A 24731-nucleotide genomic window follows, 5' to 3' on the forward strand; every position below is an offset into this window, starting at 1 on the left:
CATTGATAGGAATTGAATGAATATAAGTGAAAACTACAGGTTTTTTGTGGGTTTAAATTTCGGGAAGATTTATTTTGTGTGTGTGTCAAAGTTGTTTGTCCCAGCAATCAGTCAGTTCATTGCACCTTAAGTTTCTAACATAAAAATCATAAACTTTGTATGAGCAGCTATTGAGACACCTCCGTACCACTACGGGACCCATTATTCCTCAGCTATGATCGTTGCTTCATATCTTGTCAGGATGGAACCGTTCACACAACATTTTCTTCGACTACAGGTTCGTTGTTTTATTTTAGGAATTATTTTTATATCACTGCTCGATGGTTTTCAAAAATTCACCTTAAAAGAGTTTTTCAAAATGTGAATACTGAGTTGTCAAATAATAATGTTTCATTTATATTTACAAACAACAATGGTGCTTTTTGTTGTTTTTTATGTATTTTATACAATATGGTTTTATTCACCTGAACCATCCACTAAGTTAATTACTTTTACCACGGTTATTTTTGTGAAATGTTTAATGTGTGTTTTAACTACTAATGTTTTAATCAAAGCAAACCGTGTTTTATGTTTGCTGTTTTTAACGCAGGGAGGTCACTTTGATTTGGCCGATCGCATGTTTCACAGCATTAAAGATAGTTGGATATCAGCCAGCCAGAAAAACATGGCCGACATCAAAGAACTTATCCCCGAATTTTTCTACTTGCCTGAATTTCTCCTCAACACAAATCGTTTCGATCTTGGTGAGAAAAACAAAATTGTGTTGGTTTGATTCAAAGTTTAAAGATTTTTTTGAGAAATTTAAGGATTTATTTGGTTAATTTTGGTGTTCATTATAGTTTTTTTGTGAATTTAGGTCAGAAACAGAATGGAGTAAAGTTGGATGATGTCATCCTACCTGTGTGGGCAAAAGGGAGTCCCCATGAGTTCATCCGAGCCCACAGGGAAGCACTAGAGTGTGACTATGTGTCTGCACATTTGCATGAGTGGATCGACCTCATATTTGGGTAAAAGTTAATCGACTTTTTTGCATTTAAAATCCTATATTCGACAAAATAAGAGATGAACTTCTCATGTGAAGCAATGTTTTGCAAAAATTCCAAACAAATGTCATCAATTTTTAGAGTTTATTGTGTTTTTCTTTTGTGTATTCATCACCCTGGGGATTGGTTTCTGGCAAATTACTCACTTATGATATTTCCAACAGATGCAAACAACAGGGAGAAACTGCATTGGAATCTCACAATGTCTTCCACCATCTTTTCTATGAAGGTGAAGTTGACATTTATTCAATAAAAGATCCGTTGAAAAGAAATGCGACGATCGGTTTCATCAACAACTTTGGACAGGTTCGTAAAACATTGATGATAATCTATGCCAGAAAACATACAGTAGACAGCAACACTACAAAATAACCTTTTAACAAGTATCAGTGATCCTTGGCAAGCTAATATTTCCAATTTGTAAACAACACATATGCTGACTTTATGCTTCATTGAAATACCTGTTCTAATAATATTTTATTCACATAATAGGCGGAAAGGTTGATTTCAAAGCACCAAAATGAATGTGTTTTTTTGCAGATTCCAAAACAACTTTTCAAGCGACCTCATCCCCAGAAGAAAGGAAAGTGGTTGAAGATTCCACCAGAAGTTTCAACGTCGAACAACTCAAACGACAAAGTGTTTTACCGAAACCTGGAAAATCTGAAACAATCCACAAATCCTGTGAAAGGTGAATTTGTCAAAAAAATAAATGGAAAAGAATAGATGCAAAAATGCTTTAATTTTGGATGTATTGCCAGTTTCACATAATTTGGTAATTGTCACAGTAATCATAGTGCAAATATAAGTGGGGTATTTCGTTTATGATACGGTAAAAGTATCGCGCTTGCACAAAACGTTTGACCAGGAGAATTCACGTTCCTTATAAGCAACTGTTAGTATCGGTGTTAATGCAATTTACCGAATCTCTTCTTACCATGGTGTAGAGTTGAACGCTGTTGTCGGTCAAATTCTACCGAACGATCGAGGAGTTCTGGTGACGGAAGGTGGGAAATTGTTAATTCCACCGCAGAACACCCGGTATCTGTCATGGAATCACAACGATCGAAGCATCAGAGTCGGATATTATGAAAGCGAGAAACCAATACAGGTGAGTTTTGTGATGACGTTGGAATTTCGTTTTGCTGTTAGACACAGTGTAATTTGCAATATAACCGACTGCTGGCAGGAAGATCGCACATTGGCCCTAACACGTGACTATCACCCACGATGTTGCATTATACGCGTGACAATATCATTATATGTGAATCAAAATAAAGCTGTTCTGGTGACCCCGACGTTCGCCGCACCGGCTTTTAATGATAAATTTGTTTCTTTCCCCCACATATCACGTTGAACACAATGCGTTTGTTTTTAGGTGGGTTTTATGTGAGTGGGGTTGATTTTAAAAATGAATCTTTTGTACATCGCAGATATTTGAAAATCTCAGCTGTGGCGAAATCCTGTGTGCTTGCATGGCGACCGAAACTTTATTCATCACTGGAGATAAAAACACGGTTGTCCACGTTTGGAAAATCCCTGCTGTAAAAGATCGGAACAAGGGAATGATCCTTGCTAAGGTCGGTCGTCGTTTGCAATAATTTCACTCATATTTTTGAGCCATATTTGCACATCTTTAGCTGCATTGTCATTATATTAAGACGAATGTTCCACTAAAATGTTTGTAATAATTTCAATCATATTTTTGGGCCACTTTTTCACATCTTTAGCTTCAATATCATTATATTAAGACGAATGTTGCACTAAACCCATGTAAGAAGCTGCAGAAAGTAGTTTATTTTACCCGATGTTAAAAATATCTGTAGTTGAAGAAATTTCATGTAATGTGTGCACATAAAGATTAATATTCATTTTTTTTACATACTGCACTATTTCCTACAATGTCATGATTGAAAATAAATGTTGCGGTAAAAATGTGAATTGGTGTATTTTATGAATCTGCTACAGTAAAAGTGTGCGAACATTTCTTGCGATTTACCGTTCCCTCGGCTGTTTGTAGTCGTTGTACGGGCACACACAACCAGTGACGAGTATATGTGCGTGTGCTGCTTATGGGATCATTGTATCGGGGGATGAAGAAGGTTTGTGCATCCTGTGGGATTTGAACCATCTAGCTTTCGTTCGTCAACTTGTAAACATTCCATCAGCTCCCATCTCCCACATCTCCATCAACGAGAAAACGGTGGGAATTGTTTGGTTTCTCCATTGTTTATTTTCGCAATTTGAATATCTTTTAAAATCGTGTTTTTTTTAAAGTCCTAAGAATTTTTTTGTATCGTAAACTAAAGAAGAAAAAAACAAATAATTGCGTAATAAACGTTTGAAGGTCGTGACCGTCAAAATTTTATTAAAATTAAAACTTTTAAACTAAAAATAAACAGGGGGTACTTAGTAAGTTGTTTTTTACGTTTTTAATTGTGGAAGAACACGAAAGTAAAACTAAAACTAATTTAAGACCTAATTGGATTATTTTCTTTTGTGTTTTGAATTTTTAATTGTGTTGTCTTGGTTGAGTGCCGCTTGTTCATATAGAGCTATGTTATTGTTTAACACTTCCAACAACTTGAACACTTCCCAACTCGTTTTAATTCTCATATCATTGAACACTTGTTCCAGGGTGCCATTGTTACGTGTTCCGGAGCTGACATCAGTCTGTGGTCGATCAACGGACAATTGATAACACAAGCAAGCGCTCTCTCGTCGAATGCGAGACACCAGAAGATAACAGCTCTCTCCATTTGCAATCTCAACGACTGGGATTGTGAGGCTGTGATCGCCACTGGACATGCAGATGGTTACGTCAGGGTTAGTGGTTGATGTAGTTTGCTAAAAGTTGGCGCTGTCCGTCCGGTTCGGTGTCCATTTCCTCTTATCGATATTTTCCCTGCTGTTTTTTTTGTGTGTTTTTTTTCAAATTGAAATGGAAATGTGTTTGCGAATCTGTCTCGAATTTTGCTGTTGGAATATTCGGAAAATCTCGCATGATTTTTAAAGTTCGTTGTTGTTTTTTAGTTTTGGTCTCTGGATCATTTAAAAGTCCCGGAAACCGCAGACATTCTCAACATCGACGGGAAGGTGAGTTGTTATGTAAGCAAATTGTAAGCATATGTCTATGTACAAGTAGCAATAAACTTGTGTAAAAAATCAAGACTTTTGTCATTATTTAAAATGCGATTTCAAATGTTTTTGTTTAAACCACTGATAAATTTTGTTTAAATTAACTGTAAAGTTTCAAATTAAAAAAAATTCTATGAAATTTCAATTTAAAAAACTCATGAAATTTATCCGCAATATTCGATCCAACGTCTATGGAACAATTTGACCTTGATTGGTTTTCACCTTTCTGCTGTCAAACTTTAAACTATGTTTCTGCTGTCACACTTTAAACTATGTTTCTGCTGTCACACTTTAAATTATTTTTCTGCTGTCACACTTTAAACTATGTTTCTGCTGTCACACTTTAAATTATTTTTCTGCTGTCACACTTTAAACTATGTTTCTGCTGTCACACTTTAAATTATTTTTCTGTTGTCACACTTTAAACTGGGTTTCTGCTGTCACACTTTAAACTGTGTTTCTGCTGTCACACTTTAAACTATGTTTCTGCTGTCACACTTTAAATTATTTTTCTGCTGTCACACTTTAAACTATGTTTCTGCTGTCACACTTTAAACTATGTTTCTGCTGTCACACTTTAAATTATTTTTCTGCTGTCACACTTTAAACTGTGTTTCTGCTCGTTTCAGAACGAGAATGGACCGTTCAATTTGAGACAACAAGTTCCAGGTCTTCTGTCGGCCAACCCCGATACCGTATCTCTCACATCGATTGGTGAAGTGACAGAGCTGCCATGGAGCGATGTTCCCAAGGTCGAAGTCATCCAAGAAACTCCACCACCGAACTCTGACAACAAAACAACGACGACAGGTTAGTTCAGTGCTGATTAACATACTTTTCTCAATGTACCCGAAAGATATTCAAAGCTAAATTCACCTTTTTAATTTGTAAATATTATGTTTATGTCTGTATAGTAATGGGAGAAACGAGACTCTTACAATTGATAAAGTAGTTTCTAATATCAAAACTGCGCAATTTTTTTAACAAAGTTCTCTTCTGTGGGAATCCCCCCTCTCATCCAAAACAATCCTGAATATATATATATATGTTTGAGCATAGAAATTAATCGACAAGTCATGGTAAAAATATAAGATTTCTGTATTTGCACAACACTTTTCCCCCAAAAAAGTTGAAGGTATTATTTAGGCCCAAAGACTTAAATTGTTGCGCCATTATATTGAGGTGCTGATGTGTTTTGTTGCAATTTAACCAACTCCACGTTTATATTGGTGTCCAGGTTACGCTTGGAAGCAACAACTGGTGTTGAAAGGAAAGTTGGAAATGGCGAGAAGTCCTAACTTTTCAGGTCATTCTCCTCTTCCCAAGGTCACGAGCATTTCTTCGTCAAGGTTCGTGAAATTTTAAAACTGGAAAGGAAACCTATAACTCGAAGATAAACATAGACGAAGCTGTCGTTTCAAACATTTAACCGAATTCTGTGAATGTGCCTGACAAGGCTTGCTTACAAGTAGACCAAGTATTTTGCGTTCAACCAATTCGTGTTATATTTCAATTAATTAATAAAGTTGGTTCAATCATTTAAACTTTATTTGTTTCGTTTCTCCTTTAATCCTTGGTCATCTTTTACGAAATTATTCCATTTCTTATTCAGAGATCAACAGAAACTCTATGTTGGTGACGAGGACGGCCGCATATTCGTCTGGACCTCTACGTGACGTCACGCGTTACGTCATCACGGTGCAATAAAGGGAAGCCCCCGCTCCGCAAGTCCGGGCTTACTTATGGATTGCGAAGCATTTTTGTTTTTTAGCCGTCGTACGTCATAATATGATTGTGCGCGAATAAACGAATGCAGTTGACGTCGTAAATTGGAACGCGGTTCTTGTTTTTCAGTGTTTTATGCAAATCCAAGTTCTCTGCTCGCCGCGCCTCGTTGTGCTCCCGTTGACCGTTTTATTTATATCAGATATGTGCACTGTCTACACTTGTTTCTTTCCCATACGCTTAGTATTTCTCAACTCTGCTACGTAGTCCGCCAGACGGCGCCCTTCTACTTTCATATGCTGTCTGCTGCTCACAACGGTTTTAAATGTGGTTTTGTCGTTTCTCGTCTGCCAGCGTTCTTGCTACAAATCTGATCCTGTGATAATTGTTATGTTTATTTGCATATGAATAAACAAACTTGCTTGCGGAATTGCATGGATTTTATCCAGGTAATATTTCTCCTTTAACTTTCATTTTAATTAAAACCCAACCCACAGAAAACCATGCAACTTGTTGTGAACACAAATCAATATTGTATCCTGTAGTGTCATTTCACAATAAGAAACAGTGGTTTTGAACCTTTTAAATGTTTGGTCTTGAACAGTCTACTGTGCACAACCAATAAACCAAGTTGGACTTTGGACCCACAGTTTTTATACGACGTGGAAAGGCGTGGCTTGGTTTCGTACTTTTTGAGCAAATGTTCGTCAGCGATCAATTATTTATCAAGATGACGCAGCATGATTGGCAAAAAAGCAACACGCGATTTGAACGTGCGCAGTTACAATGTAAACAGTAAATTAGATGCTCATGAACTTTGCTTTCGATGTGCGTGCCATAGTTTTGATAGTAAAAAAGCAACTGTTTTTATAAATTTACCCAACACAAAATGGTGAATAGTAATCTAAATTCTAGATAACTATGTTGGATTAATTAAATGCAAGATAATATAACAATGAATGATTTTATAAGTTCGTGTTTTTTAACAGGTTCATCAGAAAACGTGGACGTATTTTGAGTGTTAAAAAATGAGCTCAAGTAAGCAAGATGGAAGTTGGAAAAATGTTAAATTGTCTGAAAAAACTGTGATTATTACTGGAGCAAACACTGGAATCGGTTTGTGCACGGCTGTGGATCTTGCACGGCGTGAAGCAAGAGTTATTATTGCTTGCAGGAATGCAGAAAAAGCAGAAACAGCCAGAAAGAAGGTAGCAATTATGTAGCTTCTTAAATTTGGTAGCATTAACAGATGAAATGCTGTTTGTTACACATTTGTGTTTATTGTAACAAAGTTTATTGAACAAAATATATAAGATGACAACCTTTCTTTGTACTTTATTACTCTACGTATATTGTGGTGGAAATCCATTGCTTTTTTGGTTTTAAAATCTGGTGCATTGTGTAACTGTATGTTTAGGTTTTAGAAGAAGCAAAATGTCCTGAGGACAAGGTGGTTGTCAAAAGTCTGGATCTTGCTTCATTTGATTCAATCAGGAAGTTTGCTGAAGACATAAACGCATCAGAAGAAAGACTCAACATTCTCATCAATAATGCAGGTATGGTTCGTTCATTATTTACTATGCAGGAAGTATATATTGAACAACATTTAAAGTTTTATCTTAAATAGTTTATAATTTCAAATACTTTTCCTTGGTGTGAAAATTGCATGCTCAGTGGTGCAATTAAAAGTTTATTATTTATTATTTATAAATCATTCCATTGTAAACTTTCAAATAACCCCTCGCTTGTTTCAAGGTGTTATGATGTGTCCTGAAGGCAAAACTGCTGATGGGTTTGAAATGCAGTTTGGTGTAAACCATCTTGGACATTTCCTTCTTTCACACCTACTGATGGATTTATTGAAGGTAAAATATTGTGCTGCAGTTCATGTAATGTAAAAATTTTCAAACTAATTGACCTTCTGGCAAAAAAAATAAGTACAGCAAAACTTCATCAGGGTTTAAGAAGGCAAATTTTAAACACAATACCACTTAACACTTAAAAACATGAAAGAAAAAGTACTCGCTAAAACTGCTTGTAAAGTCATATGTGCTGTATTCTTCAGCCACAAACAGTTAAAGTGTGTCGATACAAACGGTCCGCTGGTTTTGTAGGCAAACGCAACATGCAACTAATGCCAGGAGCGTAATTAACACATACTTAGGTGCTCAGTAATACCACAGGTACAACCCACATAGGCACATAGCAAAGACACATTAATTACACTGGCACTATATTATTCAAACATAATAATGCCCTTTTGTTGGGTTTACTGTAGGACAGAAAACGACACAAAATATAATGGGTCAAATTGTTGGTGGCACAACAAGTACAAAAGGTTGTGAAAAACTGTTTTTATGCAATGTAATTTCTTGTTTTAGAAAAGTGCTCCAAGCCGCATTGTTGTCGTGTCATCGGCAGCAATTAACCATGGTTCTGTAAATTTTGATGACTTGAACTCCACCAAAAGTTACGATCCATGGACAGCATATTGCCAAAGCAAAATTGCAAATGTACTTTATTCGCGGTACTTGTCGAAACAGTTGGAAGGCAAGTAATACAGTATTTGAAAACAAGTTGTTTCTTTTTAACTATGCAAGGAATATTTCTAAGAAAAGGCTCCCTTAAATTCTAATAAAAAGCAGAATTTTAAATTCCTGTTTTCTGTGAATTTAGGAAAACAATTTTCCCTGTGTTAAAACAAAAATCCACTTCTCAATTTCAAACCCAGTTGTAGTTCCTGTGATGTTAAAATCAAATATTTTTTAGTTGTTTTAAGTTTAAAGTATAATTTTTCATCAAAACAGGAAGTGGTGTCACTGTAAACAGCCTCCACCCAGGAGCTGTGAAAACTGACCTTCAAAGATACGAGGATGAACCGGGAAGTTGGATGTGGAAGACGATTTTGAAACTTCATCGATTTTGCACAACGTGGAAAACACCTGAAGAAGGAGCAGAGACTTCTATATATTGTGCTGTTGCTCCTGAATTAGATGGAGTTACTGGAAAATATTTTGGGTGAGTAATTAATTTCTTCTCAAACCACCAAATTAGGATCAGTTACATTAAGTATGATATACCATTTCTTTTTTTTTTTTTCAAGGAATGACCATCAATTTGTTAACTATCTGCACAAAAGATAAAATATTTAATTTGTTTTGTGGCATAAAGTTGTTGAACTTTGATTGCAATCTTGTTTAGTTTTATGTCCATTACTTAAAAGACTGAAACAGTTGTGTAAACACATACACAGTTAGCTAATGCTATGATGAACTTAATGCATTTATCAGCGACTGCAAGATGGAAGATGAATCAAAAGCAGCAAAAAATGATGCTGATGCTGAAAGACTGTGGAACATTAGTTTGGAAATGACTAAGCTCAAAGAATGAATGTTTTATTGCATAAAACATTTATTTTCAGTGTGCATATTATTTTTTTTAATTTATTTGTACAAAGTTGAGCTAAACATAATTATGTCATGTTTAAAAAAGTTCCTGCTTTGGTAAAATCAATGAATTCTTATGTTGTGTGGCAAACAATTTTTTTTATCATGTCTGTTCTGTAACCCCTTGCAACCTTTTTATATTTTTTCAGCCAATCAATGCATTTGTCCCAATATTACATGAAATAAATGGCAATGCTTTTAAGTTCATTGTCACCTTACCTCTAACATTTGGTCCATTGTCAACACCAAACTTTACTTAAACAGAACAAATTTTCTGAAACAAAAAATAAGATGTGGAAACATTTAAAACTACACACCAGCTCACGTGCGACATTTAGTGGCCAGAAGCAAATAACTGTTCTGAAATTTTGTTTTGGGGGTTTCCCTGTTTTGTTACGATTATTTTGTTGTGGTTGATTAACTAGAAATAATTTTCACGCATCAGTTGAGTGACGTCACAGCTTCCGCCCTTTCTCAAATACCTTCCTCAAAGCACGCATTAAAGTGTTCTATGCAAGTACGTACGCGTACAAATATGCCATCCCTTTAAACGCTAAAGCGTGACAGAAGGTCAGTGTCAGTAAACTGATGACGTCATCAGGTGAAATTACAGTAATTTTCAATATATACACGGAGAATGTTCGGGGTTTGTAAGTTGCACAGCATTATTGAACGTTCCCTCTGACGGCAACGACTTGGTAAATAATGGCAAAACTCAACGTCTTCTGAACGCCAGTATTTCTCAAATGTTTGTGTGTTATTATGCGTGTGTATATGCACGTACTACCCAGTAGAGTTAAATTTAAATTGGGTTGTTTATGTGGAACATATATGTTCTTTTATTGTCAATAGTTTGTTACAGAAGCTGCCATTCAATTATTGCCTCGATCATTTATTTTGTCAGTGTGGGAACATGTTTTGATCCAAGCTATTTTAAAGAGGAAGAGTTTTGGCAAATTATTAACGCCTTCTTGCAAATTTTGGGCTAAAGACCGCATATCGGTATTAATAATAAAAAAGTTTTGCTTGCGGGGAATGCCCGTCCTATGTCATAAAGAAAGTCATTTCGTAACAAAGCAACCGGTGATACATAAAGGTCAAATTTATGGTTAAATGAGCACGAGCGCACGTGCTGTTATTTAGCGTATATTTGGTGCAGTTTTGACCTTTTCAGTCAGCTAGTTAACTTTTGGTCCCTCTAAAAGGGTACCTCTAAATATACCGGGTTGGCAGGGTTGTCCGGGTCGGCAGGGTTGGCAGGGTGGTCCGGGTTGGCAGGGTGGTCCGGGTCGGCAGAGTTAACAGGGAAATGCAGGATTTCTGCGTTCCTCTAAATATAACGGGTCGGCAGGGTTGACAGGGTTGGCAGGGTTCACTTGACAAACGAAAATCGTTTACTTATCTACACTGCAAACAACACTATCACTACCTATAACCCTGTCAGCTCCTAAAGGCCGCATCTCTGTATTTCTATGGAAAAGACTTCCCCGGTTGGGAAATGCCATTCTCGAACTTTGTCCTGCGTAACAGAGTAAAATTATGTGTAACAATGCAATGGGTCATGCATGGGCGCCAGTGTTTTGGTTGAATGAGCGCAGATGAACAGGCTGTTGCCAGGGCGATTTTCAGCGTGTTTGGGGCAGTTTTACTATGGTTTTCAGGGTTATTAGTCAGGCAGTAAATTGGTAGAGGGTGCTGTTGAACCTGTAGCTGAAAAACTACCCAAATATTGAGGTAGATTTTGTGGAAAAATGAATCACAGAAAGTATGGTCAATTTGTGATTTTCTGTTAGTCCCGACCCTTGACTAGGAATTCTGGCCAAATTTATAATCGAGATAACTACTTTAACTGCTCCCCCGGGGGCATTTTGACCCTCTGTTGGCCATTATTTTGACCAAAAAAGCAGAAAAAAGTGTAGGTTTGTTTTGTGAAAAAATGAATCACGGAAAGTTACCTCCATTTGCGATTAAGTGAAGCCACCAACCCTCCTCTACACAATTCATTAAGAATTATATGTCTTGTAACTGTTTTGGGGGCCCTCCCTGGGCTGTTTGTACCCCCCGTGGACTGACAATTTAGCAGTTAGCCTTTGCAAAATCCCCCAATGTGCTGTCTTAATGATTGAGCTGCAATCAATTTTTTTTCTGTTCAGCAATAGTAGTCCCCCTTCATGAGTCATCAGACCCGGCAATTGTTTTTGGCAAACAAGAGAAACTGTAACCAGGTGCACAATGACAAATGACTTCTAAAACTCAATTTTTAGGATTTAATTGTGAGATGGGGCCTAAAAGCATATCCTGCATACCGTATTACCTGGCCAACCCTGCCGACCCGGACAACCCTGCCAACGCGGTATATTTAGAGGTACCCCCTCTAAAAACCCATTGTAGGCATCGTAGGCATTGCAGGCATTGTAGGTATTGTATGCATTGTAGGCATTGTAGGCATTGTAGGCATTGTACTAGACTCAATGCATACAATGCCTACGATGCCTGCAATACCTACACTCAATGCCTACGAAGCTCAAAATTGAATCACAGAAGTATAACTTAATTTGTCATTTTATGTTAGGCCGGCCTGCAAATTAGTTGCAGGATAGTTGCTTAAAGGGCCCCAAGGGGGCATTTTGCAGTGGACCTTCATGGGTCAATATCCACAGGAATTATTTTGGGCAAAAATTCAAATCACTTAGTATGTGTATTAATGCAGATAACCTTCTAAACTTGATGTTGAAGGATTTGACACTTACATGGGGCCTAAAAAGCAGACACAGTGTTGGGATTGCCTTCTATATCTCTTGCAGTATCAATCAAATATGGCCGACGTCAACCCATTAAAACTGCGACCAACATACAGTGCGACTACGCAAAGTCCCGATCATGTAAAATGTTGAATGTGTATCATTGCATATAAATTGGGGGTAACTTCATTATGTGTTGATGAAATGTAGTGGCAGTTATATATAGTTGCATTAGGTTCCGGGAATAGTTTTCCAATATCATAATGATTTTATTGGCTTTGATTTGATGTTTCTGTTCGCAGGTTTTATCGTTTACAAGCATTTAAATGTGGTTTTGTCGTTTCTCGTCTGCCAGCGTTCTCGCTACAAATCTGATTCTGTGATAATATTGTGCTGCTATTTTTTGCTGCCAGGCATAGTAATTAATAGGAATTGCTCTTCTGGCACTTAAGTTTCGAAAGTGTTTATTGAAACCAACGTTGTGTCCACCATCCGGCGGAGGAAGTCTCGCCGGTGATGACACCTGTCAAAATTATTCCCAGGTGGAGAATATTTTAGGATAGGCTCAGCGCTGTTTGTTCGTGTGGCCCTTACATTTCGCACGCATGCCCACTACCGGGGTAGATACGCGTTTGCTTAAGCTTGATTTGACATTGCTAAATCTAAAACAACTCGCAATTAAGGATCACACTTGGAAAAGGACCAGTTTTACTCAGTAAGTAGGCCTATATATACGGTTATCGACAGCCTGTCATGGAGACTTGGTTCACTGAACAAGTGAAGTTCATATTACGTTTTTTCACACTTGGTTAATGTTTTAGGTGAAATCAGCAGGCGTGCCTTTTTCAAAGCATACGCGTGCAAAATTTGGCACGCGCTTATTGTAAAATGATCCAAGTCGAACTTTGAACCCACAGTTTCAATGGAACATAGAAAGATATGACTTCCTTTAAAGTAATTGTTTTAACGATAGTGATACCATGGTGACATACTTACTGCAAAACGTAAAAATTGTTTCGTTTTGATTTTTTGAGCAAGTATGTCATCATCACCGATTTTTCTTGTCACAGTGACGCAGCATTCTTTGCATAAAAAGCAGCGCACGGCGCGAAACGTACAGGGTAGTAAACAGCAAGTTAGTGGGTGTGTTACCGAGTCCCTTTCAAGCAATTCTCATTAAAGCTGTATTCTAACAGAATTTAAAAATTGAAACTTTTAAACTAACTTACTTTCTGTGCGTTTCATCGTCATCATAATAATATTACCTGCTATAAAATGGCAAATGCTACCATCAAACGAGAGCAGTTATGTTTATTTATTTACCCACAAATCACTTCCTAACGTTATAGCCTGTTGCGTGAACTTTTGTCGCAATAACGTTACTTTTATATCAACCTGATTAAAAAACCTGGAGCTATTGGTGCTGCATAATGAGTTCATGTTCAAGTAAGCAAGAAGGAAGTTGGAAAAATGTTTAATTGTCTGGAAAAACCGTGATTATTACTGGAGCAAATACTGGTATTGGTTTGTGCACGGCTGTGGATCTTGCCAAACGTGAAGCAAAAGTTATTATTGCTTGTAGAAATGCTGAAAAAGCGGAAACGGCCAGAAAGAAGGTATTATATTTATATAGCTGAATAGCTCCTTCTACTTAATGGTACCAGCAAGAAAACAATGAAATGCAATTTGTTACACATATTTGTGTTTATTTTGTAGTAATTAAGTTTATTGAATAAAATATCAAAGTTTACATTCATCCTGAGTACTTTGTTACTTTACATTTTCGGTGGAAATCCATTGTTTTTTGGGGGTTTTAAAATCTGGTGCATTGTGTAACTGTATGTTTAGGTTTTAGAAGAAGCAAAATGTCCTGAGGACAAGGTGGTTGTCAAAAGTTTGGATCTTGCTTCATTTGATTCAATCAGGAAGTTTGCTGAAGACATAAACGCAACAGAAGAGAGACTCGATATTCTCATCAATAATGCAGGTATGGTTTGTTCATTACTTACTTCGCAGGAAGTATATATTGAACAACATTTAAAGTTGTGTCTTGTGTGTATGTAATATAGTGAAGCTAATTCCAAATCACTTTTTCACAAAATAAACTTTATAACTTGTGTCATCTGACTCCTACATAAGTTAGCAAAGTTTTTCATAACCAACAACAATTACCCAAAGACAAATGAAAGCAACATATTGCCCAATTTCTTTATCTAAATCTGAAAGCAGGTCCAAAAATTGCATGCTAAGTGTGGTGCATTTAAAATGTCCTTTTATTATTTATGAAGCATCAATTCTGGTTCTTTGCTTGTATGCAGGTGTTATGATGTGTCCTGAAGGCAAAACTGCTGATGGATTTGAAACACAGTTTGGTGTAAACCATCTGGGACATTTTCTTCTTACTCATCTCTTACTGGATTTAATTAAGGTATAACAAAACTGTGCTAAGTTTGGATTATATTACTCAAAGCATGAGGTACATTTATATAAAAAAAGTGTTAAAAGAGATACACATTTGCAGCTTGCAAATATTATGGCTTTTTTTGCAGAGATACACATAGTATTGCCAGAAACAATTTGTTTCCATAATAATAGTTTGAAAATAAACTTGGGTGTAGTGCATGTGTAATTTTAGTAATTTCCTTTCTTGTTTTTAGAAAAGTGCTCCAAGCCGGATTGTTGTCGTGTCATCTTCAGCAATAAACTATGGGACCATAGATTTCGATAACTTAAACTCCACAAAAAGTTATGATCAATGGGGAGCTTATTGCCAAAGCAAAATTGCAAATGTACTTCATTCAAGATACTTGTCGAAACAGTTGGAGGGTAAGTAACACGGTATTCGAAAAATAAATTGTTCATTTTTACCATACAACTATGCAAGGTACCATGATTTGTAAGCACAGGCTACCTTAAATTGTATTTTAATAACAGGTATAACAGTTTAAATTTCTGTTTTCTGTAAATTATAAGAACCTGCTTTAAAACAAAAATTTACTCCTCAATGTCAAACTCAGTAATAGTTTCCCAGCATCATTAAATAAACCAAAGAATAATTTATACTTCATCAAAACAGGAAGTGGTGTCACTGTAAACAGCCTCCACCCAGGAGCTGTGAAAACTGACCTTCAAAGATACGAGGATGAACCGGGAAGTTGGTTGATGAAGAAGGCTTTGAAACTTCATCGATTTTTCACAAAGTGGAAAACACCTGAAGAAGGAGCGCAGACTTCTATATATTGTGCTGTTGCTCCTGAGTTAGATGGAGTTACTGGGAAATATTTTGGGTGAGTAATTAATTTCTTCTCAAAACCGGTAAATTAGGACCAGTCATGTTAAGTGAGATATAATCTTTAGTTTATGTAAGGTCAAGTAATGACCATCAATTTGTTGATCATCTGTGCAATGTATTTAATTTGTTTAGTGGCGTAAAGTTGTTGGACTCTGATAGCAATCTTGTGGCTTTTTTGGTTTTATGTCCATTAATAAGTTTTATAGATTAAAAGACTGAAACAGTTGTGAAAACACATACACAGTTAGCTAATGCTATGATGAACTTAATACATTTATCAGCGACTGCAAGATGGAAGATGAATCAAAAGCAGCAAAAAATGATGCTGATGCTGAAAGACTGTGGAACATTAGTTTGGAAATGACCAAGCTCAAAGAATGAATGTTTTATTGCATAAAAAATATATTCTGTGTTTCTTGTAATGTACTGCCTGGACACATTCAGTGTGCATATTAATTTGTTTAATTTCATTGTACAAAGTTAAGCTGAACATAATTATGTCATGTATAAAAAATTTCCTGCTTTGGTAAAATCAATGAATTCTTGGACTTGTTTTGTGTTGATTTATTGTGTAACAAACAATGTTTTATTATGTTTTTCCTATAACCTCATTACACTACCTTTTTTATTTTTCAGCCAATCAATGCATTTGTCCCAATATTATATGAAATAAATAACAATGGTTTTATGTTCTTTTTCACCTTACCTCTAACATTAAGTCCATTGTAAATACCAAGTCCTGTGAAGTCTTTCTTGCACTTTACCTGTTTTGAGTTGTTTCACAGTTTTGGTTGAAGGGAAAAGTGTCTTCACCTCACCATGTTTTGAGGCACTAGAAAACCTTATTTATTGAGCAATACACGCTTTTTAGAAAGCAGGGTCAAAAGCACCTTTCCATTTTGATTGGGTGGTGGAGATTCATTTGGACGGAAAGAAGACGTCAAGCTGATATAAATGCGGTCCTTCAAACCTTTTCGGATTTGTACTGCAGGCTTTTAGCAGCCCCAGGAAACCCTAGACTTTTGCATCATCAGCCAATTACCAACACGAGTTTATAAAATTTAACTAGTCAGTTTATTCCCAAATTTCAACTAATTGTAATCTGACAATTTTGACGCTGAATCAAGCATGGTCTATGTCAGTGTTTCCCAAACTTTTTTTCAGTACCGCCCCCCAAACACCTCAACAGAACAGACAAAAAACACAACGAATTTATTTGTATTTGTCAATTAATGGGATGGGTGGGGTTGGTGGAATGACACCAATTTCGTCTGATTTCTAATATTTCAACACCAAACTCTAGTTAAAAACAAGTAAACCATACCACCGAAAATCCTCATTTTCGAATAGCGGTTATTAAGCGTTGATTGATGACACATTGTGACATACATAAAATTCGTTGTGACGTCAGAATCAATAACTTTTAGTTCAGCATGCGTGAAAAGGCTCTTTTGAAGTAGCATAAAAAATTGGATTAAATCATTTGGCCCAGTGATTCCCAACTTAACCCGCAAACTACGGAGAGGTACTCCTGGAATGCGGTCGCGTACAAGTAGTGGTACGTACCACCGGTTGGGAAACACTGACCTGCGCTATAAGAGAAAATTTGCCCCACCACCAATAAGCACCCCCCAATCGCCCATTTATTTCCTAGCGCCCCCCAATCGCCCATTTGGTACCCAGCGTCCCCCGTACGAATGCAAAAGCCCTCAGGGGAGCGCTGGCGCCCACTTTGGGAACCACTGGTCTATGTCGTAATATAGTACAGGACTCTAATAGCCAAGAACTGTTTCAAATCCGTCTTAAATTACATAACGAATTCAAGTGCTATTTAACGTAAATATAACAAAGTTTCTCAAACAAAAATTTAGATGTGGAAACATTTAAAACTACCCACCAGCTCACGTGCGACATTTAGTGGCCAGAAGCAAATAACTGTTTTGAAATTTTTGTTTCGGGGGTTTCCCTGTTTTGTTACGATCATTTTGTTGTGGTTGATTTACTACAAATAATTTTCACGCATCAGTTGAGTAGCGTCACAGCTTCCGCCCATTCTCAAATACCTTCCTCAAAGCATGATTCCACTGTAGCTGCGTTAATGTTCCAGCATTAAAGTACTCTGTGTAAGTCGGTCCGAGTACAAAATAGCCAAGATCTTACTGACGCCGAAGTTGCTTTGAAGTATAGGAATTCATGACAAAATGAGCTCAAGTAAGCAAGATAGAAGTTGGAAAAATATTAAATTGTCTGGAAAAACTGTGATTATAACTGGAGCAAATACTGGTATTGGTTTGTACACGGCTGTGGATCTTGCAAGGCGTGAAGCCAGGGTTATTATTGGTTGCAGAAATGCTGAAAAAGCGGAAGATGCCAGAAAAAAGGTATGCTTGTTATGTGGGCCATCATGTGAAGTGTTTAGTTTCAAAGTGTAATATGAAGCGATTATATGACATCGAATACAATTTGCATTGTATAAATATTGGTATATCTGTTTTTGCCAATCCCTTGGTAACTCTGATTAGATTAGAAAAAAAAATAAACAGTGTATTTTTGCAAAAGAGCGGTAATAATTAATGAGAGCTGCAGACAGTAGTGCATAGCTTTTAAAGCTAAAGCTAGTCCCGTGACACAATCACTAGTTGCACTGTTGAAACCCTGTAGGTTGAAACATTAGTACTACAGTCTGCAGCTCTCTAATAAGTGTTTGTTTGTATAGTTTGTTATTTATACACCCACATATGATTCATTAAAACTGTGCATTGTTTATGTAGCAAGCATCTCATTTTATGAACATAATATATTAATATTACCATCAGATCGTTGAAGAAGCAAAATGTCCTGAGGACAAGGTGGTTGTCAAAAGTCTGGATCTTGCTTCATTTGATTCAATCAGAAAGTTTGCTGAAGACATAAACGCAACAGAAGAAAGACTCGATATTCTCATCAATAATGCAGGTATGATTTGTTTGTCTTCTTTCATGTCATGCTCTGTTAACTTTTATTGCTACAGTAAGTGTGATGTCATGTGATACATTATTTTGTGTTTGAAAGATAACATTGTAAGAACTGTGCAGCTTGTTCTACTACTCCTTATCTTATTGCATCACTGTTGGGTAAATACATCTATAAATTAATATTTTTCTTGCTGTTCAAATTAATGCTTATTCATTTTATTGGGACAAGAAGCCCCATTCATTACAAATGTATTCTGGAGACCAAAAACATTCGAAAGCTTTCAAATAACCTCTCGCTTGCTTCAAGGTGTGATGATGTGTCCTGAAGGCAAAACTGCTGATGGGTTTGAAACGCAGTTTGGTGTAAACCATCTGGGACATTTTCTTCTTACTCATCTCTTACTGGATTTAATTAAGGTAAATTACCCAGGGTGTTACCGTTACATAGCAACAAGTTTTGACAAGCATTTAACAATGGAGATATTATATTTTTTTGTTATCCAAAAACATATTTTTCTCGCTGGAGTAAAATACAAATAATAATATAGTTGCACAAAATATAAAAGTGTTGCAGAACACGCATGTTTAAATTGTTGGTTAAATACCAGTTTGTTATAATTTGCTTACTTTTACCAATGGAATTTCAGACATACTTTTACAAATTTAGAAAAGTGCCTCAAGTCGAATTGTTGTGGTGTCATCGGATGCAATAAAGCTTGGTTCAGTGAATTTTGATGACTTGAATTCTACCAAAAGTTACGATTCATGGGGAGCTTATTGCCAAAGCAAAATTGCAAATGTACTCTTCTCAAGATACTTGTCAAAACAGTTGGAGGGTAAGCATAAAAACATGAAATAGGACTGAAATGCATCACTAAACTTATTGAAACAAGAAAATATTGAACAAATTTATCAAAAAGTTTCCGAAAAAAGCTACATGGTTTAATCGTGTTTCAAAGTAAAGAAATTGCATGAGAAGTTCTGTGCAGACATCTTTGCACCAAATTTATTCTTTTCTGTTCAATTTGATTTTCAATTAAAGTGTGACAAAACATGGCAGTTTTGTCCAAATTTGTTTTTCATCGTGATTGTTCATTACTTTCTTGCTAAACTAGAATATTTGTAACCTGGATGTAGTCTGTAGGATACTTTTCCTGCTTTTACTTCCATTTTAATATTCACAAGTTGAGTAAACATGTTGATGAACCAGGTAGCAGTGTCACCGTGAACAGTCTCCATCCAGGAGTTGTGAAAACTGACCTGCAGAGGCATTTTGATGAGCCGGGAAGTTGGATGTGGAAGACTGTGCTTAAAACATATCGATTTTTGACAAAGTGGAAAACACCTGAAGAAGGATCACAGACTTCTATATATTGTGCTGTTGCTCCTGAGTTAGATGGAGTTACTGGGAAATATTTTGGGTGAGTAATTAATTTCTTCTCAAAATTGCTTAATTATGACAATTTCTTGCTTCTTTGCTTCCTACAAAACTCAACATAAAAATTTTGTGTAAACCACGCTGTCATTAGTGATATAAACGTTTACAATACATTGGTTGTAGTTAAAGTGGGACATTTGGGCCAGTTTAATCAGGTTGTTTAGTATTTTGCATTCACTATTGCCTTGTTAATTATGAAGAAAGTTGTAAGCTAGTTTGTAGTGTAGTAATCCCTTTTTATATCAGCGACTGCAAATTGCAAAATGAATCAAAAGCAGCAAAAAATGATGCTGATGCTGAAAGATTGTGGAACATTAGTTTGGAAATGACCAAGCTCAAAGAATGAATGTTTTTCTTTATTATTTATGTGATAAAGTAAAAACTACTTTAATAATCACACTGGGGATCTGTATTGATAAAGTACTTCTTGGTATTTGGTTCATTTGTATAAAATTTTATTGTACACAATTGCATTTAGTTCAAAACATATGTCAAGTTCTTGTTCTATTTCTCCACTTTCCACCAACAGTAACAATGACCAAGTTCATTCATATTGCACAAAAAACTTGTTTTTTTTCGAACTTCAACCTTATTTCAGTGTATTTGTCTCTATATTATGTTAAGTATATAGTTTCAGCATAGAAATGCCATACAAACCCTGTTGTTTGCAAAACATATGCAATGCAATGCCCTTTGTTTTGCAACAATGTTAATTATGTTCATCCTAAATTTGTTTATTTTTTTCGTTGTATTTTTCTCCGCATCTGTCACAAAATGTTTGGGCAAATTGGTTCAAAACTTTTGCATTTTGATTTAATTTTAATGTTTTGCTTCCGTCGGGTTGCATTGTAGCGGACTACGAAATGCTTGACTGTTCACGTTATCTACCGTTTAAAACTGCCGTGCATTTGCATATTCACAGCACATCAGGATATTACATGTTGAATTCAAATTTAAATTATGTCTGTGACAGGAAATAAACACACAGGAAATATTTGGATACATGGAGAATGTCCAGGGTTTGCACAGCATTATTGAACCCACCTGCGTCCACTTGGTAAATTTATGTTGGCAAACCTTAACCTCAGAATTTCTCTGAAAACAAATGCAAATATATGTGTGCGAATTTATAGTTTCCAAGCTAAGTTATAGCTACGTCATCAACACAAAGGCAGCCGCTGAGTTGTGCAATATGTTTAATGCATGTGTGTGGGAAAATCTTGTTTCCCATGTGAACTGTTAAGTGCTGGTTCATGTTTTAGCGTAAATTATTTCCTCTGCTTGCGTTACAGTCTGGCGTTTGGTCATTGCATATTCTTCCATTCTATTCGACACTATGAGAATTAATGCAATGCTAATTTTGTAACGTAAACTTCTGTTAGTAATTTGATGTCAAGTATAATAAAATGTTTAACGTGTATCATTGCATGTAAATTTGGTGTAACCTCATTACATGTTGACAAAATGTGGTGCAGGATATATAGAGTCAGTGTATATTTCGTTGCATTAGGTTCCGGGAATAGTTCTGCAATATCATTATGATTTTCTTGGCTTTGATTTGGTGATTCTGTCCGCAAGTTTTTTGTTTACAGGCGTTTGAAAATCCTATTTAAATATAACTCTTTGCTGACGTTTAGATGAGGCAACCGCTTTTGCATTCTTCTTGCATAGCTGATAATTGTTTATAAAACGTAGCTTACCGATTTGCCTCACTTTTAGCTTTCAGGATTATATGAAAACCTGTGCGTCGTTTTGATAAGTTTTGATATGACTTTTTAGAAAAATCTCATATCATTTACGAAAATGCAATGTTTTTTTCGTGTAAATTCCATCGTCCGGCAATTTAGTTTACTTTCTTCGCTGAACAAAAGTTATTTGGACAAATCGTGACTAGTTTTCAAACAACACGGATTTCTTAACTCATCGAAGTCTGGTTTACCCCGCGTTATGCTGGAAGTTTCAAACTTCATGTGGAAGTGCCATTGATGCAGGAGAGCCAGTTTGTCTTGCACCTGTACAGGGCAGCTTATTGAAGGTTTATTGTTCCACTGCAGTTGAGTAAGTATACTAAGGTCGGATACCTCAAGAAACAATGGTGTTTTTAAAGTTTAACTTACAATAATGTTTATACGTCACCAAGAATCACAGGGAGACAGTTGAAATTTGACAGGTTTTGAAGAAACCATAACACTCACCTTTTCTAAACATTTATTGTCTGAAAATAATTAGTAGCGAAACCCATGTTTTTTGGGCACTTATACATATAAATGTTTCTTAATCACAGGTACATGCATAGGTTATACAACCTCTGTGCTTTGCAAAAGACAATATTTTGTTTTTTGTTTGTACCTAAATAATTGGGCATGGCCGCGCAGGAGATTGCTCTTTCCCGAGTTCGATGGTTGATTGCAGCAGCGACGTCACTGTACCAAGTTGCGGCGGTTGCGAATCTATCTTACGGCGTCGTCAATGATGTTTACGCGGAATATTTCGGTGTCACCTACGCACAGGTCGACCTAATATTAACTGGAGGATACATGGGGTCCATGCTGGTTATCCCGTTTCTTGCCTGGCTCTCGTTTCGGCAGAAGATAAAGTTACGCAGACTTCTGCTGGTTGGAGCGGGTTGTCTGACTCTCGGTCTTGGACTCCTCAGTTCTTCTTTCCTTCACCCCTCGCTCTTCGGCTTGGCTGTATTCGGGAATATCTTGACTGGAATCGGGAGACTTTTGTCCAAAACGATAATTTCGACGTTGGCAGTTTTGTGGTTCGCCGACAATGAAGTTGGGACGGTGATGGGGTTGAGTATGTTCGGGAGTTCGCTTGGCGGGATACTGGGGACAGGTCTGATGGGTTACATCGTTGACCCGGAAACTCCCTCCAATACGAGCTCGAAACAGCTTAACGCATCAGAAGGGATCACAAACCTGTTTGGTGATCATGCAAAGAATTCGCTGGGATCCAGCGTCAAGTCTCTCTTCTTGTACTACATTGCTTACGCTTCAGTGGCGGCTTTCATCTTTTTGTTTTATTACTTTTTCGTCACCGACCTTCCACCAAAGCCACCAACCCACGCGCAATCACTCAAGCGTGTCAAGGAGGAAGTGTCGGACGACCAGACTTCCTTCGTGGAAAACCTCAGGTCATTTCTGGATCAAATGAAAAGACTGTTTTCCGATGGAACGTTTTTAATGCTTGCATTTTGCTGGGGTTTGTATCTTCAGACATATGCCATGGAGATCGCTTTTTTGGGTGAAATCATACGAGCCATGAAGGTCACTAATCCTTACGCAATGACAAGTTGGATTTTGATAAGTTACGGTATTGGCGGCATGTTTGGTGCTGGTTTTGGCGGGAAGCTTGTGGACAGATACAAAAATTACGTCGTAACATTAAAAGTAGCTAATTTGTGTTCCGTCTTTGCGACCGCCCTGGTGGCGGCGGGCGTGTTCATTAATCAAGTCTGGTTCGTGCTTGCGTTCAACGCAGTTTACGCGGTCTTTGCCCGCATTTGTTTTGTCGCTGTCATGGAAATTATCACACAACACACTTACCCGATGGACGTGGGGTTTGTTAACCTTTGGGTGGTTTTCATCGACACTTTATATGGCACTCTAATTACTGAGTTAGGTCGGTTCGTTTACAATTACTTGGGGGGATTCGCTGTCCTGATATTACAAAGCTTGATGATGTTTATTGGATCCATCCTGACATGGACGGCCAGAGTTAAACTTCAAAGACTTGAAGTGGAAAAAAGCGAAACGTCCAGACTGTTGGAAGGTCGGAATTAATTAGGAATCGAACCTGATTATCGTTGAAACTAAACCGGGAAATTATTTTTGCATTTATTCAGTTTATTTTAATGCGCGTTATTGTATCCTTGTGTAGAATTTTGCTTACACCTTAAGATGCTCCAAATGTTTTTAAACGCTTTCACTGATAGTTTGAACTACGTTTTGCTTCGCTTTTCTCATAAACCTCTTAGATTGTGGCTGTTTGTTTTTACCTCGTTTTCTTAAACTATAACTGTCAAAAGTAGCGCAATGAAATAAAAACAACTCGTTATATCTGCTGGATATTTGTTCACTTCTTGCACTTAACAGGGAGATAAAGTAATTCAACTTGCGTTTTTCTCAAAGACAATGAACACTTAATACAACAAAAGCATTTCAAACAGGAACCTAAAACCCTTTGGTGTGTTTCCACTTTCAAATGGTTTAAGGGCAGTGGGTGGGGTTTACATATATCCGGTTTTCTCACTAACAGCATGCCACAGTAACCGCAGGTATACAATGCGAGAAGTGAAACATAGGTCTGCACATACTTGTTGACACTTCCATTTTAATATTCACAAGTTGAGTAAACATGTTGATGAACCAGGTAGCAGTGTCACCGTGAACAGTCTCCATCCAGGAGTTGTGAAAACTGACCTGCAGAGGCATTTTGATGAACCGGGAAGTTGGATGTGGAAGACTGTGTTTAAAACATATCGATTTTTGACAAAGTGGAAAACACCTGAAGAAGGAGCGCAGACTTCTATATATTGCGCTGTTGCTCCTGAGTTAGATGGAGTTACTGGGAAATATTTTGGGTGAGTAATTAATTTCTTCTCAAAATTGCTTAATTATGACAATTTCTTGCTTCTTTGCTTCCTACAAAACTCAACATAAAAATTTTGTGTAAACCACGCTGTCATTAGTAATATAAACGTTTACAATACATTGGTTGTAGTTTAAGTGGGACATTAGGGCCAGTTTAACCAGGTTGTTTAGTATTTTGCATTCACTATTGCCTTGTTAATTATGAAGAAAGTTGTAAGCTAGTTTGTAGTGTAGTAATCCCTTTTTATATCAGCGACTGCAAATTGCAAAATGAATCAAAAGCAACAAAAAATGATGCTGATGCTGAAAGATTGTGGAACATTAGTTTGGAAATGACCAAGCTCAAAGAATGA

General features: G+C 36.8%; 4 protein-coding genes, 1 long non-coding RNA gene and 1 pseudogene across 7 annotated transcripts in view; 5 read left to right on the plus strand and 1 right to left on the minus strand.

Moving 5' to 3' along the window:
- Window positions 1-6462, plus strand: part of LOC145912576 (WD repeat and FYVE domain-containing protein 3-like) — a 37578-nt gene extending 31116 nt beyond the window's left edge. Inside the window, exons 56-68 of the mRNA XM_083000096.1 lie at window positions 168-277; window positions 590-743; window positions 857-1007; window positions 1208-1349; window positions 1584-1734; window positions 1991-2154; window positions 2477-2623; window positions 3064-3246; window positions 3681-3869; window positions 4077-4139; window positions 4811-4991; window positions 5419-5530; window positions 5794-6462. Coding sequence (XP_082856222.1) covers window positions 168-277; window positions 590-743; window positions 857-1007; window positions 1208-1349; window positions 1584-1734; window positions 1991-2154; window positions 2477-2623; window positions 3064-3246; window positions 3681-3869; window positions 4077-4139; window positions 4811-4991; window positions 5419-5530; window positions 5794-5857 — 1811 coding nt within the window. The 3' untranslated portion in view covers window positions 5858-6462. The remainder of the gene's footprint in view (window positions 1-167; window positions 278-589; window positions 744-856; window positions 1008-1207; window positions 1350-1583; window positions 1735-1990; window positions 2155-2476; window positions 2624-3063; window positions 3247-3680; window positions 3870-4076; window positions 4140-4810; window positions 4992-5418; window positions 5531-5793) is intronic.
- Window positions 6463-6932: 470 nt separating this feature from the next.
- LOC145910416 (retinol dehydrogenase 14-like) lies at window positions 6933-9469 on the plus strand. The gene is made up of 6 exons (XM_082997536.1): window positions 6933-7114; window positions 7324-7462; window positions 7662-7771; window positions 8288-8460; window positions 8718-8924; window positions 9197-9469. Exons 1-6 carry the CDS (start codon window positions 6935-6937, stop codon window positions 9294-9296), a joined length of 909 nt encoding a protein of 302 aa, XP_082853662.1. The 5' UTR covers window positions 6933-6934; the 3' UTR covers window positions 9297-9469.
- On the minus strand, window positions 8475-9627 carry LOC145910417 (uncharacterized). Its single transcript, XR_014403205.1, has 3 exons — window positions 9572-9627; window positions 8764-8908; window positions 8475-8646 (listed from the first exon to the last, which is right to left on the minus strand). It is a non-coding gene; the product is annotated as an uncharacterized LOC145910417 (long non-coding RNA).
- A 3583-nt stretch (window positions 9628-13210) lies between these two features.
- Window positions 13211-15384, plus strand: LOC145910560 (retinol dehydrogenase 14-like; annotated as a pseudogene). The gene is made up of 5 exons (XR_014403212.1): window positions 13211-13709; window positions 13942-14080; window positions 14412-14521; window positions 14751-14919; window positions 15170-15384. The product of XR_014403212.1 is annotated as a retinol dehydrogenase 14-like (transcript).
- A 2081-nt stretch (window positions 15385-17465) lies between these two features.
- LOC145912719 (retinol dehydrogenase 14-like) lies at window positions 17466-21197 on the plus strand. 2 transcript variants are annotated; one of them, XM_083000281.1, is made up of 6 exons: window positions 17466-17766; window positions 18202-18340; window positions 18647-18756; window positions 19007-19175; window positions 19550-19760; window positions 20024-21197. In XM_083000281.1, exons 1-6 carry the CDS (start codon window positions 17587-17589, stop codon window positions 20121-20123), a joined length of 909 nt encoding a protein of 302 aa, XP_082856407.1. In that variant the 5' UTR covers window positions 17466-17586; the 3' UTR covers window positions 20124-21197. The 2 variants fall into 2 exon arrangements, with proteins under 2 accessions (XP_082856407.1, XP_082856408.1); XM_083000282.1 differs by having other exon boundaries at window positions 20751-21197.
- Window positions 21198-22140: 943 nt separating this feature from the next.
- LOC145912182 (choline/ethanolamine transporter flvcr2a-like) lies at window positions 22141-24731 on the plus strand. The gene is made up of 3 exons (XM_082999589.1): window positions 22141-23557; window positions 24158-24368; window positions 24632-24731. The coding sequence occupies exons 1-3, from the start codon at window positions 22141-22143 to the stop codon at window positions 24729-24731; spliced, it is 1728 nt and encodes a 575-aa protein (XP_082855715.1).

The sequence above is a fragment of the Ascidia mentula genome, chromosome 8 (assembly GCF_947561715.1).
Source record: "Ascidia mentula chromosome 8, kaAscMent1.1, whole genome shotgun sequence".
Classification (NCBI taxonomy): domain Eukaryota; kingdom Metazoa; phylum Chordata; class Ascidiacea; order Phlebobranchia; family Ascidiidae; genus Ascidia; species Ascidia mentula.